Genomic DNA, 15,731 nt, shown 5'->3' with positions numbered 1-15,731 from the left:
TGACTTTCGCGAGGAAACAACATAAATTGGTATATTTTTATACCGTTATTCCTTTTTTTTATTGTTCTCACTATTATCATTTAACAATCTTAATTGAATTCTTATTTGGATGTATTTTTTTTTATTTTAGCAACAACTAGATGTTGAAAAGAAGCCACCATCCTTAGCACACGTGTACAAAGAAAGTCGTAAAAGGAAAGCAGACAAACAATACAAAACTTCTTATGAGCCCACCCAAAGTAACATTGTAAGTCCCGTTGTCTCCATTTTTCTTTTTGGAATATGATTATTTGTTTTAAATTAGCTAGTTATTTATTTGTTATATTTCCATTATAGGACAAGATGGAGGAGGTCCAAATGCAAAGTGAAATTGATGGAGATTTTGCATACTATGAAGTAATGAATAATAAACCAAATAACTTTGGCCATAAAAAAAAAAAAAAAAAAAAAAAAAAAAAAAAAAAAAGTATCTAGGGATATGTTCACTAAGGGGAAAGAGCAACAGACCAATAATTCCCGATGAGTTGTTAAAGCCTTATAAAGACAAAATTGTGAAAGAAACAGTAGCAGAATTAATGAAGACGCTCAAGCAAATTGATCCTAAAGTGGTGGATACGTTGACTCGATCACTTGAAAATGTGTCATCCATTCCAGAACTTAGAGATCATGTTCCTAATTTACAGTCTATTGAACAACAACAAAATGAGGTAATGGTTAAATATTCACTTTTAGAAAGCACTAAATGTGATTATTATTTTTTGTTCTGGTTGTCTGATATATGTTGCTTTTATAAATACATAGGATCAAATGGTTGAAGATGAAGAATTGGAGTAGCAAGTCAGATGACATGAGCGTGATTGCATACAAGTACATAGTACTAGTAGTTGATGTTGTTACCATCGTTGTTGTTTCCGCTTTCTGCTGCTGTTTTTGCTCTTCGCCTGTTACTGCTTTCTGCTGCTACCTGTTACTGCTTTCTGCTGCTAGTTGTTACTACTTTCTGCTCATGTTTTCTGCCCAATGTTGCTGAGGCATGCTGCTGTTTTCTTCCTGATGTTGTTGATGCATGCTGTTGTCACTGCTATCTACTACTATCGTTGTCTGCTGTTACTGCTATTTGCTGCCTTGGTACTGCTATATTTCCTTGTAGCTGCTGCTTATGCTTTCTCTGTCCGGACAATGTCAACTGCTGCGCTGCCTGCTAATGTCATTATTGCCATTCTTTTTTTTTTAATAAGTTTTGAAACAAAGAAGTGGGAAGAATTTGGTGGTCTAATTTAAAGGCCAAAGCTGACTTATTTCTGTTTTTTTTTATTTTATTTTTTTTATTTTTATTTTTTTTTTACTTATCCGATTCAAACAAAAAATTGGTGTTTATGGATTTTTGTAAACAAACTATGAAATTACATACATTCAAATAATTGTTTATCGTATATGTTAAATTCACTATCGTTGTTGTTGAACATGTAATAATAGTAATAGTAATAGTAATAGTAATAATAATAATAATAATAATAATAATAATAATAAATAAATGTTACCTATTAATTAATAAGGTGTTACAGTAGTATGGAAAAAGTGATACATAATGTCGAATAAAGTGCTACAATATGTCACTAGATGATTGAAAAATGTTACCTAATAATCAACTAGGTGATACATTTGGTCGAAAAAGTGATACGTAATGTTAGATAAAGTGTTCCTAAATGATCCAAAAATGTTACTAAAGATGAGTAAGTGTTACTTGAGAAATAAAATGTATCACTTTAAAAATGATACTAAAAATATAAAAAAGTGTTACATAAGGGGGTTTAAAGGAGCACTTTTAAAAGTGTTACTATATGTTACCCAAAGTATTACATAAGACCTTAGGGAACATGAACGGAAGTATCACCCACTAAAGTGTTACCTATTGTCTATAATAACACTTTTACCACATTATGTAACACTTTTTGGGTGTTACCTTAGGTTAGTTTTGTACTAGTGATATATTAATCACAAATAAGAAACCTCTTACTTGAATGGAGTGACTTTGATCATAGAAAACCTTCTATCAAACCTTTTCCTTGTAATCCCAAAAGTAACATCACCATCTTCGTTTCCATCTTCATACCAAGATCTACACCCTTAAACTTGTTTAATTTCTGGAAATTCGTCATCATACCCTTCACATTTGCCATCTTTGTAGAGTTTATACTTTTGGATTGTTGAGGATTTTGTGTTTAAACAAGGGTCACATAGAAAAGCAAACAAAATTAACGGTAAAAATTCTTCGAGGCGTGAACGGGATCACTTTTCCAAAAGTATAATGCCGACCCTATACTACAACCGGGTATCACGGAAATTTACTCAGGAGATATAACTAAGAACAATTGTAATCACAAGTAGGATGATTACAATACAATGTAGATAAGTCTGTGCATCTATGATGATGATAATTAAACTTGCAAAATGGTTTCAAGAAAAATGAAGGAACTAATTATTTTCCTTAAGCTCCCACGAAGAAAATAAGGAACCGCACCTTTTCTTACTTGAAAAACCTTCTGACCACCTATGTTCATTGAACATAATTATATTAAAGCAAAAGGCAACCAACCGACATGAAGAAACCTCCAACAATATTGAAGAAAAAAATCCGTCAAACACCAAACAGCCTATACACGCGCCCGATCGGGCTGCGGCCGCCCGACCAGGCGGGTCAGGGTGAAGATTTCTGACGGCTCTCACGCCCGGTCAGGCGAGCATCACCCAGACCGGGCGGCAGACCGGGCAGCAAGAGGACATCAACTTTGGCTTCTCTAAACCGATATTTGAGCTTCTCTTTACCGAGAATCCCTTATTTTTTCTTCAATGGGTTATTAGCTTTAATAATCTTGATTAATTAATTTACAACACCATTGCCTAAGTAAATTAATTATTAACTTGAAATTTTGTCTCTAATTCTCAAAATTATTCAACAATAATGTCTTTTCAATTTTCACTATAAGGTCAAAACAACTCCCTCTAATTCATACCAATGTTATACAGAGTATTACATTTACGGAAGTTAAGTTTAACGCACCACATTTTATGTGAGTGAAAGTATTGTCCCACATTGAAAGAGTATAAAAGTGAAGAGAAATATTGAGATGTGTATCCCATATTAAAGAAAAGAGAAAGTCGTATTCACTTTATAAGGCTAAGGGACTACTCCCCTCATTGTCGTATGGTTTTGAGGTGGAACATCCTTGGTTGTAGTGGCGTATCCATATGGAAAATATTAAGCCGATGCCATAATTTAAGAAGTGATGTTAAAAGATTTTATATGGCAGTTACATCAAAACATATATAACCATATCAAAAATTTCACATTATAAGAATAAAGGAAAAAAAATAATGGGTTGGGGTAGGATTCGAAACCAAGGCCCTACCATTAGTTGTAAGATCCCCACTCAAACTTCACGAATACAGGCTATACAGCTGTGCCAATGTTCATAGTTAGTATTTTTTATTTACAAATATTCCAATTATCCTTATTTTTTTTCCAAAAATAAAAAAAAAATTATTATTATAACTTATGACGGGTCGTGTAAAGTGGACACTTGTGACGGGTGTGGCCCAGACCCGTTTATCATGGTATATTTTTAAACTTGTGTAAGTCATTTTTCAAACGACTATTATAGAATTCACAAGACATTGTTTATAGAAAAAAGGATTAATAATAATAGTTTGGATTTTTCAACAATCACCGCCAACTATTGTTGGTGTTTTAGTAATTACCACCAACATAATTTTTTTTAATTTTACCACCTACTATTTTCCTAAACTTTAAAACTTCCCACCATATTGACTATTCACTCATGTATGACGTCATTGTGGGCCCACTAATAACTACCATCCTTCCCTTTTTCCTCCTTTTCTTTCCTCTTCTCTCAATCAGTTCCTTGATGTCTTCTACTTCGCATTTTCTTTCATCCTTAGGCTCTGTTTGGTGGTAGTGGTTAGCGTTTTGACTAGTCAAAACGTTACCAGAAAAAATTTGAGAGTGTTTGGCAAGGTAACGGTTCTAGTAGCGGTTAGCGGTAGAGGTAGCGTTTAGGTAGCTTTTCTCAAACGTTAAAAATAGTAGCATTTGAAAGTAGCGGGTAGAGTTTGACAGCTTTTATTACTTTTTAAACAATATTTATATAAATTTTGATATATTTTAGTATTGCAACCGCTACTTTTGCCAAATACTCATACTATCAACCGTTGCTTTGACAGGTAACCTCTACTCACTACTAACTGACAGCTACTCGCTACCTTAACAGCTACCCGCTACTCGGCCGCTAAAAGCTACCCGCTACCGCTGCCACTACTTTTGCCAAACTGGACCTTAATGTCAATTAATCAAGCTCACCCACTTAAATTCTTCCACAAATTCAATTCACCTTTGACGTCTCACTTTTCCTATTCTCACCCTCCTAATTATGTTAAAAAAAAAAAAAAAAGCAAATTCCAAATTGTATATTGAATGGCGCAAAATAGACCAAGACTTCACAAAAGCGACAACATTGGAGGAGGATTAAGGTTTAGAGGACTTTTCTGTTAAACTCAATACGAATTGGAGATAGTTCAAGGTAAAACGATTATTTTTATTGACGATGGTAAACCCTAATAACTTGTTGCTACATGCATGTACATACTACTGGGACTGATATTAATTAAAACTTTGTAGCGTTACATTATTATAATTTCTTTTCTCCTACAAGTCTCCAACTAAACCCTAATCATTGTCAAGATTCACGATTCTCCATCATAGATCATAATTGGCCAACCTCGACGATGGTAGAGACATCAACCATACCCGTCAACTCGTACATAAACCATGGTAGATCATCATCAAAGGTAACATTTTCTCGAAGTGTTATTTAGATGAAATACTACAAGAGTGGGGGTGAATTGTAGTATGGAGGTTTCTAGTCACTTTTTGTGGAAATAAAAGAAACTAAACGAAAGTAGAGAAATAGTGTGTAGACACCCATTTGTGTCTCCCCAAAACCAAACCCAGTGATGAGTACCTTTCACGTCGAATCATAATTGAATGAAGTGAAAGTGTGGAAAGTTTAGTATTGCGGAAAGTTTTAATTTTTTTTCTCTTCTCTCTGTTTTTGAAAACTTATTTTTAAGAAAACAGTCAATCCAGTTTGGTTGGTCCATGATATGGGTCCAATAGTAGTGTAGTTGGATGAAGCTTGACAAGAGTTTTCCAACGATATATTATAAGCCCAATTCCGATGAATATTGAGGAAGTTATGGCCAATTTACTGAACTGGGCCCGGTTTGAGCCTTATATGCGGCCCAATGATCTAGGGGAGGGCCTAATATATATTTATCATTCCTAATGCAATTAGGAATGGTTTAAGTTTTCTAGATTCTTCTAGAAGGTTCTTTTCATTCCTAATTCAATTAGCATTGATAAATTGACTTTTGTTGACTTTTCAGAGTTTTAATTAAAATCAAAGAACATTTTTGAGGAAAATACGATTTTATCCTCCTATACGGTAATTTTTATCTGATTTTAAGAAAACGCGTGATTTTCTAAATCAGCGCCAAACGCCAGCTGTAGCGCCTGGCGCTGATGTTGGCGCTTGGCGCCAACAGCCAGCGTTGGCTCTGGTTCAGTTTTTTGTGCGCCAGAACTCTGTTTTGATATTTTATCTTTTTGGCTAATATTCTTTATAAATAACTTGCTAAAAACTCCGTTTTCGATAACCAGTTTTAATCAACAAAAACCAGTTTTCATCAATTCTCATTTTAAAACCAGTTTTAAACAGTTTTCACCAATTCTCATCAAGATTTTCTTTATTACTCTCTCTCTCTTTTTCTAAACTAGCTTTTACATACAAAATTCCGCATTCATTAGATCTAGATACACCTAGCCATATTCGAAGTTGCCTTCGCCCTAGACGTGAAAGGTTTTAATTTCTGAGGGTTTGGTCCCAAATCTCTATTTTCATTATTAAATTTAATTTTTTTGTTTTATTATTTTCCTTGAAGTTACTAACGCGTGTATTTGTTATTAGAAAGAGGTACGAGGCATCAAAGTAAGTGCTTTAATGGTTTAATTGATATTATGATATAGAAATCATGCTTAGATTGTTATTATGATTCCTAGTATCATGTCTAGGGTAACTTTAATATCAAATATGATTGTTACGATGCTTCCTATCTTCTTCCTAATATTTATGATTTTTAGTATCATGTTAGGGTTAAAGCTTTGATTTTTATTGTTTAGTGACATGCTAGGGTTTGTTATTAATCTTGTTAGTATCATGCCTAGGATCTTGCTATTATTATGCTTTAACATGATTCATGATTATTTTTATAATTGTTTTGATTATGATTATAATTTCATGATTATAATTTTATTATGATTATTTATTATTATGTTGCTTGATATATTTTTATTGTTATTGCTTGATCACGCCTTTTATGCATGTTTAAAGGGAATTCGTACTTGTAATCACGCTTAATAAGATAATTGATAAACTTGTTAGGGATAATTTGATTATAATTCAAGTGATCGCCAATAATAGTTTTATTTGTGCATTAATATTCAACCAACATAGTTAAACAGGTTTAGGGTTAATCCTATTGATTGTATGTTAGTCAAAAAGCGCACATGAATACGATCAGAATAAAGTAGAGGCCTATTATTAGGGTAGGTTCAATCTCTTTTAGGTTAGATTTGTACCTTCATCCCCGAACCCTTATTTGGTTCAAGACCTTATGGAGTTGACGATCTCTTGGATCGTTAAGGGGTGTAACCTTCACCCTGTGAACGGTTTACAAGGTCCTAAAACTTGTTGGCGACCCTTTTGCTCTATCTTCCTTCCCTTTGGACGCCACCGTACTTTAGTGTATGATCACAGTGGGGTTCAAGCAAGGGGATTAACGCTTGAAATTATTCCCTACATAGTGCAAGAGAGATTTTACGAGGAAAACTTCCTAGGCCAAATAGGAAGTGAAAAACCTCGACCCCAAGGGATTTTGACTCAAAACATTCCACTAAAATAGGCTGATGACTCTGTTACAACCTATAAGGAACTTAAGCCTCTATCGAGTTCCTCAATGAACCTGAGTTCCCCAATCAACTAATCCCTCAATCAGTTGATCACTTTAACTCTCTCTCTAACTTAAGACTTCACTCAAAGCCTAACTCAATATTTCTCTTTCTCTCAAACTTCACTCAAAGCTTTCTCTTTCTCTCAATACAAAGAACTCACTCAAGTTCTCACCCCAATTTAAGAGTTCACTCAACCCTCATAAATTCCCCATTACAAGAGTTCACTAAAACCCTTTAACAACTCTCAAATACATATGAAAGATGTACTATATAAAACTAATATGTTGGACACTTTGAGACTTGTAAGGAACTTGGAACCTAAAGGAACTAACTCAAAAACGTGGAGAGAAAATATAATTCTTTTCTACTGCTCTTCCACTTGAGACATACGCTAATTTGGAATGACTCACTAAAGTCAGACAAATTGAAACTAAAAATTAACTCTCCTTTTATAGCATGCATAAGACTTGACCACTAATCCCACTAAATCCTCCACTAACAATCAGTTCCCTTATTTTTAGGTAACTGCCAATTACTTGGGCAGTAGAGAAACGTGATAACGTGGTAGTCAAAGTCTTATACACAACGTTGAACGTGGAGTAAAATCAGGAAAACTGATTTCTTGGAGAGAAGATAAAGTAAGCAGTTAAAATCTTATTTGATGAAAAAGATATTTTTGTAAAATAATATTTAAGATATTTATTTTCCAAAAACAAAATAAAATCTTATTTGTAAAATAATATCAAAGATTTATTTTCCAAAAACAGTAAAAATCTTTTTCGAAGACTAATTTTATCACATTTAAAAACTTTAACTTTTTAAAGAAAAATAACTAAATATAAACTCATTCATTAAAAGAACGTTACTTATTTTTCTTTAACTGACCCATAAGGAACTGACTGGTCACTTAGTTCCTTCCAAGCTGTCAGACTTAGTTCCTTCTAGACTAAAGCTCCAATTTAGTTCCTTAGGCTTGTTCCAAACAATTTCTCTTGTCCAACATACTTACATGATTCTTAGAAAAATATACTCTTATTTTTCTGTCGTTTTCATGTTTTTCTGATGAAGCTTCTACTCCAAAGCTTCTAGTTCCTTCAAAGGAACTTCTCTTTGTTTGTTCCATTGAGGAACTGCTTCTTGTTCCCTTCCTCGAAGAACCAACTTATAGTGCTTCTTAGGAGCTGCATATAAAGTCTAAAAGAACGTTTGAACATTTAGACTTCTTCTCTTTGTGTTCCCTCGAGGAACTCTTCTTTTTGTGTTTCCCCGAGGAACTCTTCTTCTCTTTATGTTCCCTTAAGGAACTCTTCTCTTTGTGTTCCCCTGAGGAACTCTTCTTTTTATGTTTCCCCGAGGAACTCTTCTTCTTGTGTTCCCCTGAGGAACTGTGGGTAAGAAATTGTAATGTGGTGGTTCGGTTGTTGAATACGGAGTATTAACTAATTTAGAAGGTTTTGTGTAGAACGGACTCACGTGAGTCCGGTTTATGACTATGAAAATAATGTAACGCGATTAAAATCTGTCTACACCAATTTTTTATCGTTGTATTTCTTACAAGATTATCTCTGCTGTAGTCTGTCAGATTTACGGAAGAACAATACTCAATAATCATGTTGACGACTTTCTGGTCATCGTCAATCCAATAATGGAAGCCTTCGTAATGTTTTCATGGTCTAACGACTTCAATAGTCTAGCTTCTACACATAATTCCTCAAGATTTTCCAAGACTCTTCTTTTCCTGGTAATACTTTTATCTTACTCCAAGCAATTTCAGTACCTAATCTAACAGTGCCAGTTCCTTCTTCTTTGATTTCTTCAGTGAGTGGTGGACGGTACTACATGGGAGGAGTTGATAGGATGGGTGTTTGGTTTTTTTTTTTACCTGACCAATATAATTTAATACCTGACCAATATTATCTAATACCTATCAATATTATCTAAAATCTGATTTTTATAATCTAATTTCTGACCATTGTAATGTAATGTCGGACTATTATTATCTAATTTCTGACCATTATAATTTAATATCTAACCATTATTATCTAATTTATGACCATTACAATCTAATTTCTGACCATTATAATTAATTATCTGACTATTATTATCTAAATTCTGAGCATTAAGATTTTTATTCTTCAATTTTTTTTTCTTGTTTGTATGACCGGACTCACGTGTCCGTTCTACACAAAACTTTTACTAACTAATTTTAACAAAGGTAACAAGTTATGAATTGATGAGAAGTTTTTTAGTTACTCTAATATTAATAGGGTATTTTAGGGGAATTGCATAGGTTTGTTCTTTGCACAAGTTAAAGTATCGGGGAAAGAGTTAGTTGATAACTAAAGCAAGTATACCAGTAAATATAAGATACTCCATATCTTTTTATTTCTATTTTTTTTTAGAAAGAATCATATTTTCCTAAATGTTTTTTTTTTGGAAGAAAATCTTATTTTCTTAATTAAGTTAAGTTATTTTTACAGCAGCATATTATATCCTTAATTAAGTGTTGAAATATATCTGATCTCTAATAAATAGTTATTTCGTCAATATTTTTTTCAACAAAATCTTTCAGCTTAAGTAAGTAAAGTTATTTCAATTCTTTAGTGTCAAGTAAGAGCAAATATCTTATCTCTAACAAATTAACTTCTGTAAATATTTGACTTTTTTTGGAAAAATACACATGTATCCCTTACAGCTAAATATAAAAAGCTTAAAGTGAAAAAAAAAATACATGAAATAATATAGTAACATCTATTCAACTCATCTACACATAATATTGTATTACAAAATTAAATTACGGAGTAATACGGATCGGAGTACCAAATTAAGAAATATATATATATGTGGAGTGAATCATGTGAAAACAAGTCTTTGGCTGAAAACTGAAAACAGGAATTCTAGACCATTGGTTTTAATCTAACGGATTAAATTACATCTGCGTTTGGGTTTTGTTTTCTAATTTATGACCATCCATTATCTCTCTCCTCTATTTTTCTCTCTCCTCCATCTCACGTTCTCCATATCCTCTATTCTTTCTCCTTCCCAATTCAAAATTAATGTTGAACATCATCAAATTATAGAGGAATTTGGTTCAATCTTCATCAATTTCGTCATTAGCTTATAAAAAAGTGAGTTTTTCGTTTATGAATTTTGTTTAATTTTCTTTTTAATTTTGCTCATTTTTTTTTATTTTATTTTTTGGAAAATATCGATGTGATTTGTATTTTTGAGTTTCGACTTCAATACATTTTCATAGGAGTAGATTTGATCGATATTCTGTTTAATTTTGCTTGATTTTGCATCTAACAATTCCATAACAAATTTGTACGGCTTTTATCTAGGGACTGTATCTTTCATATTGATGGTCAGTACTTGGAGGTAGCATTGACTACTAAGAAAATGTATAGATGCGGTCTGTCTTTGCAGGACAATGTATTTGTCTATGTGGTTGCATCTACTCGTATAAAGTACCAGTCAGCATGCCTTATCGAATAGGCGAATGTATGTTTCGGTTTTAATCAAGCCTCTACGTTTTTGGCATGTTGAAAGCCTATAAGCTCAATTGGTCGAGCACCGTGTAATCATGGGATGTAGGTTCGAATCCTACATAGACTTTTTCTTAATACCCTTTATTTTTATATTTCGTGACTTTTGATCTCTCTCATGTATTACTTAATTGAATTAATAGGCCGAGTCAAATTGAAAAAGTTACCTTATTTTTATGTACAGTGACCTCTGTGCAAGCGTCGTCAAAATTGATATTGTTACCTCATTTTTATATATAGTGACCCACGTATGTGTAAATGTCGTCAAAATTAATATAACTCGATATAATTACCTTTTTTATATATATAGTGACCTCTATGTAATTATCATTAAAAATTCAAAATTGATATAGTTACGTTGTTTTTATATATAGTGACTCTATATAAATGTCGTCAATTTAGATAAAATCACCTTAATTTGGTATATAATGACCTTTAAAACGGTTGAATTGATTATAGGTAAGGTTGGGGATTTTGAACTGTCTGATCTTTTGTACTAATAATGAATGGTTGAGATTTGTTGTTTTCAGCATAAGCCTTGTTTTCAGCATAAATCTTGTTTTCAGCGGAAACACCCCGTATATATATATATATATATATATATATATATATATATATATATATATATATATATATATATATATATATATATATATATATATATATATATATATATATATAGGGTCGGGATCCGGTGAGAACCACCCTTTATGTGAGAACCCACACCTTATGTGAGGACAAATCTACGCCGCTAGATTATATGAAAACCAACCGCTGAGATTATAAGCCTGCCTAACAAACTAACCTTCAGCCTCTACTTTATCTCTCTCCTCTATTCTGTCTGCAAATCAAAGCTCATCAATGGCGATTTACTTATCAATGGCGATTCACTGAGTATGCTCTTCTTTCGGCAAATTTCAACGGTTTCTTTCTGCAAATTTCAACGGTCGCAATTTCATCCATCATTGAGGTTTGTTCGTACTTTTAATTTTGAATTGCATGTTAATCTAAATGTTCAAAATATTTTGATTTTACATCTCTGAAAATTTTGGAATTGCATGTTAATTTTCGAATTGAATTACATGTTAATTTTCGAATTACATTAATCGAATTGAATGTTTAATTGCATCAATTATTTGATTGAATTGAATCAATTATTTAGGTTTGATTGATTTGATAGAAATTTTAATAATATCATATTAAACTTGATAGTGATTGTAATGACGTCATATTAAACTTATGATAAAAAATGTTCTGAAATTTCCAATTGAATGCTCATATTATGTTGTTAGTAGGTTTTTATTTTCAATTGAATGCTGTTATCATGTTTTTATTTTCAATCAAATTTAAAATGAGCAAATAAATTAAAATGAGCAAACCTAAATATGTATAATAGAACATTTAAAATGAGGTAACTACAATTAAAATGAGCAAATATTAATTACATTCATAAGTAATTCAAGGATCTATAAGTACTCAGTGTTTCGGGTAAAAACACTCAGTATACAGAATTGTGTATGTATATGTGTGTGTCTGTGTGAGTGTGAGTAAGTGTAACAGTGTGTCTGTGTGTGAGTGTGAGTGTGAGTGAGTGTAAGAGTTTATGTATGTGAGCATTGAATTGCATGTTCATTTGACAAATGAGCAAACCTACCCCCCATGTCCCCTCCTCTTTCTACTTGCAGTTCTGATTTCAGAAACTGATTTCAGTTCTAATTATAGATTCTAAAATTATTGTGTGTGTGTGTGTGTGTTTGTGTGTGTAAGTGTGTATCTATATCTGTGTGTGTGTAAGTTTGTTTAAGAATCTGATTTCAGTTCTAATTATTGAGAGAGAGAGAGAGAGAGAGAGAGAGAGAGAGTGTGTGTGTGTGTGTGTATTTAAGTGTGTTTAAGGAGGTGCATATTCACAAATGATGAGCAACAACGAACAAGTTGAGAGTCAATCAAGTACCATCACAAATGTGCCAACTACTCCTACAATAGTAGTTTCTCCTAAAGTAGCACCTTTGCTCACTCCTGGAGGAACAAAAGAATGGCTTCCAATATACCCCAATGAGTTGAAACCAGCTATAGGGATGAAGTTTAATAATCTTGAAGAGGGCCTTGAATTTTATAAAAGATACGCATTTGCTGCTGGATTCAACACAAGAAAATCTACAACTAAAAGGCAAAGAAGAAGCAAAGAATTGAAATCACGGTATATCTTATGCAATAAAGAAGGATACAAAGAGAAAAGAAAGCCTACTGTTGAAAAAGATTTAAATAACAACGAAGGAGAAAGCAATGAAGAAAAAACTTCAATCAAAAGGAAGAGACTCGTTACTCGTGTTGGGTGCAAGGCACATATTATCATAAAGCATTGTGATGATAACAAATTCATAGTGTCACAATTTCATGAGGGACATACGCATCCACTTTATACACCTAGTTGCAATCTCTTCCAAAAAGAAGGAAGAAAAATGAACATATTGCACAAAAAAATAATTGTGAATAATTCTAAGGTACGATTTTCAAAGCCTCTTATGTTTCATGAATTCTCTGTATGTTCTAATAAAAGTTGTTTGCTCATTTGACAAATGAGCAAATAATTTTTTGCTCATTTGCCAAATGAGCATTGAATTGTTTCATGAATTCTCTTATGTTTCAAATTCTCTTATGTTTCATGAATTCTCTGTATGTTCTAATAAAAGTTGTTTGCTCATTTGACAAATGGGCAAATAATTTTTTTCTCATTTGACAAATGAGCATTGAATTGTTTGCTCATTTTAAAAATGAGCATTGAATTATTTGCTCATGTGATAAACTGTTTTGTTCTTTAAATAGGTGAATATTGGTCCCGTTACAACTTTTCAAATGATGAAGGAAATTTTTGGAGAATATGAAAACATTGGTGCATCTAAGGAAGATTTCAAAAAATTTCATAGAGATTTAAAAGCATACAATCAAGGAAGCGATGCTCAAATGTTCGTGGATAACTTTACCAACAAAAAGCTAATGTGGAGCGCTTTTTTCTTTGATTTTGAGATGGATGAAGATTATTGCCTTTGTAGAGCATTGTGGGCAGACCCCCTTTGTAAAAAGATTTATGCTCTATTTGGTGATATGGTATCCTTTGATACCACATACCAAACCAATAGGTAATTCATTTATGTGTTATTACTAGCTATGGCTTAAATTAATGACTTTGTTTTAAATAAAATTAGTTTAATTGCTCATTACTTCTATGTGAAAATTGAATATCCTCATAAGTCTAATATTCTTTGATAAGAGTATGTATATGGGCATTGAATTGCATGTTCATTTGACAAATGAGCATTGAATTATTTGCTCATTTGACAAATGAGCATTGAATTGTTTGCTCATTTCACAAATGAGCATTGAGTTATTTGCTCATATGACAAATGAGCATTAAATTATTTGCACATTTGACAAAAGAGCAAAGAATTGTTTGCTTATTTCACAAATAAGCATTGAGTTATTTGCTCATATGACACATGAGCATTCAATTATTTGCACATTTGACAAAAGAGCAAAGAATTGTTTGCTTATTTCACAAATAAGCATTGAGTTATTTGCTCATTTGACAAATGGGCAATTGATTATTTGATAATTTTTCAAATGAGTATTAAATTATTTGCTCATTTAAACTTTATTTTGTATGTGTAAACAGGTACAACATGGTGTTTACTCCATTTACAAGGGTTGACCATCAAAAGAATTGCATTAATTTTGCTGCTAGTTTCATAGCAAAGGAAGATATCGTGTCATTTGAATGGTTGTTCAGATCATTCCTCAAGGCAACGGGTGGGAATGAACCTAATTGTATGATCACAGATCAGGATCCAACAATGAAAATTGTTGTTAGATGTGTGTTTAAGAAGACTGAACATCGGTTCTGTATGTGGCACATAATGAAAAGGTTACCAGATAAGGTGGATAAATCAATCATGCAAGAAGAAAATGGTTTCCTAAAAAAATTATGTGCTTGCGTTTGGCACCTTGAAATTGAACCCGCTGAGTTTGAAGAAAGGTGGAACAAGGTAATGATTGAGTACCACTTGGAACAACATGAGTGGTTAGGTTATATGTACAAGATAAGAGACTAGTGGATTCCGTCCTATTTCAGAGGTGTGTTCCTTGGAGAAATAATGCGTACAACATCAAGATCCAAAAGTGAAAACAACTTTTTCTGCTCCTTTATCAATCCTCATGTGTCACTTGTTGAGTTTTACTTGAGATATGAAGCTGCAATTGATGCCCAGAGACACACTCAAGGTCAGAATGATAATGATTCAAAGCACAAATATCTTGAGTGCAAAACACCACTAGGGATAAAAAAGCATGCCTCACATTTATATACTAACTCTGTCTTTTATGAATTTCAATACGAGGTTGAAATTGCTTGTTTTTCTTGTGGTTTTGATGAATTGAAGAACGAAAATGAATTGGAAGTTGCAACAGTAAGTGAAGGAAATCGGACTAGAACATTTGATGTTGTGTTTAATCCAACTAACTATGACACCACATGTTCTTGCAAGCTATTTTATAGGCAAGGAATTCCATGTAGATATATGATTTGGGTTTGGAAAGCAAAAAGGTTTGAAACCATTCCTGAGCAGTATATGCTACACATGTGGACTACTATGGCATTAAAGAAACAAATTTTTGACTTGGGAGGAAACCTGTTGGAGCAATGTGCTAATATAATAGACAAGAAAAAATTGTTAAATGATTTATGGTCAGAGATACACACTTGTGTAAGTTTGGAAGAAGGCAAAGATAAAGATATTCAAGACCTTGTGATAAATCTTCAAGGAATAAGAAAGGATTTGGAAGCAAAGAGGATTGCAAGAAATAATGAAACAACAGCTGAAAGTGCAAAAAACAAAGAGCAAGACATTAAGCTATTGATTGGAGCTAGTGTGCCAACTGAAATATTGTCAAACCTCCAAAAGTTTCAAAGAATAAAGGGACTGGAGTTCATGTATCAAATGAAGAGACTTCAAAAAAGAAAGCGACTGAGATTGATATGTCAAATGTTGAAACAAGAGGTAGAAGTGCAAAAAGGCTTAAGGGAGAAAAAGAAAAGGTTGTAG

At 32.7% G+C, this 15,731-nt stretch overlaps 2 protein-coding genes and 2 long non-coding RNA genes across 4 annotated transcripts; all 4 read left to right on the top strand.

Annotated features, from left to right (window-relative positions):
* LOC110708978 lies at nucleotides 1-1,459 on the top strand. The gene is made up of 3 exons (XR_002508814.1): nucleotides 1-29; nucleotides 131-247; nucleotides 337-1,459. It is a non-coding gene; the product is annotated as an uncharacterized LOC110708978 (long non-coding RNA).
* Nucleotides 1,460-9,931: 8,472 nt separating this feature from the next.
* LOC110708977 lies at nucleotides 9,932-10,813 on the top strand. Its single transcript, XR_002508813.1, has 2 exons — nucleotides 9,932-10,215; nucleotides 10,429-10,813. It is a non-coding gene; the product is annotated as an uncharacterized LOC110708977 (long non-coding RNA).
* Nucleotides 10,814-11,989: 1,176 nt separating this feature from the next.
* Nucleotides 11,990-15,093, top strand: LOC110708353 (protein FAR1-RELATED SEQUENCE 5-like). The gene is made up of 3 exons (XM_021886468.1): nucleotides 11,990-13,136; nucleotides 13,459-13,772; nucleotides 14,306-15,093. Exons 1-3 carry the CDS (start codon nucleotides 12,546-12,548, stop codon nucleotides 14,739-14,741), a joined length of 1,341 nt encoding a protein of 446 aa, XP_021742160.1. The 5' UTR covers nucleotides 11,990-12,545; the 3' UTR covers nucleotides 14,742-15,093.
* LOC110708848 (protein FAR1-RELATED SEQUENCE 5-like) lies at nucleotides 14,784-15,731 on the top strand. The gene has a single exon (XM_021887070.1). It carries the CDS (start codon nucleotides 14,784-14,786, stop codon nucleotides 15,729-15,731), a length of 948 nt encoding a protein of 315 aa, XP_021742762.1.

The sequence above is a fragment of the Chenopodium quinoa genome, unplaced genomic scaffold (genome assembly GCF_001683475.1).
Source record: "Chenopodium quinoa cultivar QQ74 unplaced genomic scaffold, ASM168347v1, whole genome shotgun sequence".
NCBI lineage: Eukaryota > Viridiplantae > Streptophyta > Magnoliopsida > Caryophyllales > Amaranthaceae > Chenopodium > Chenopodium quinoa.
Note: the sequence above shows the minus strand (reverse complement) of the source record. Positions and strands in the feature narration are given on the sequence as shown.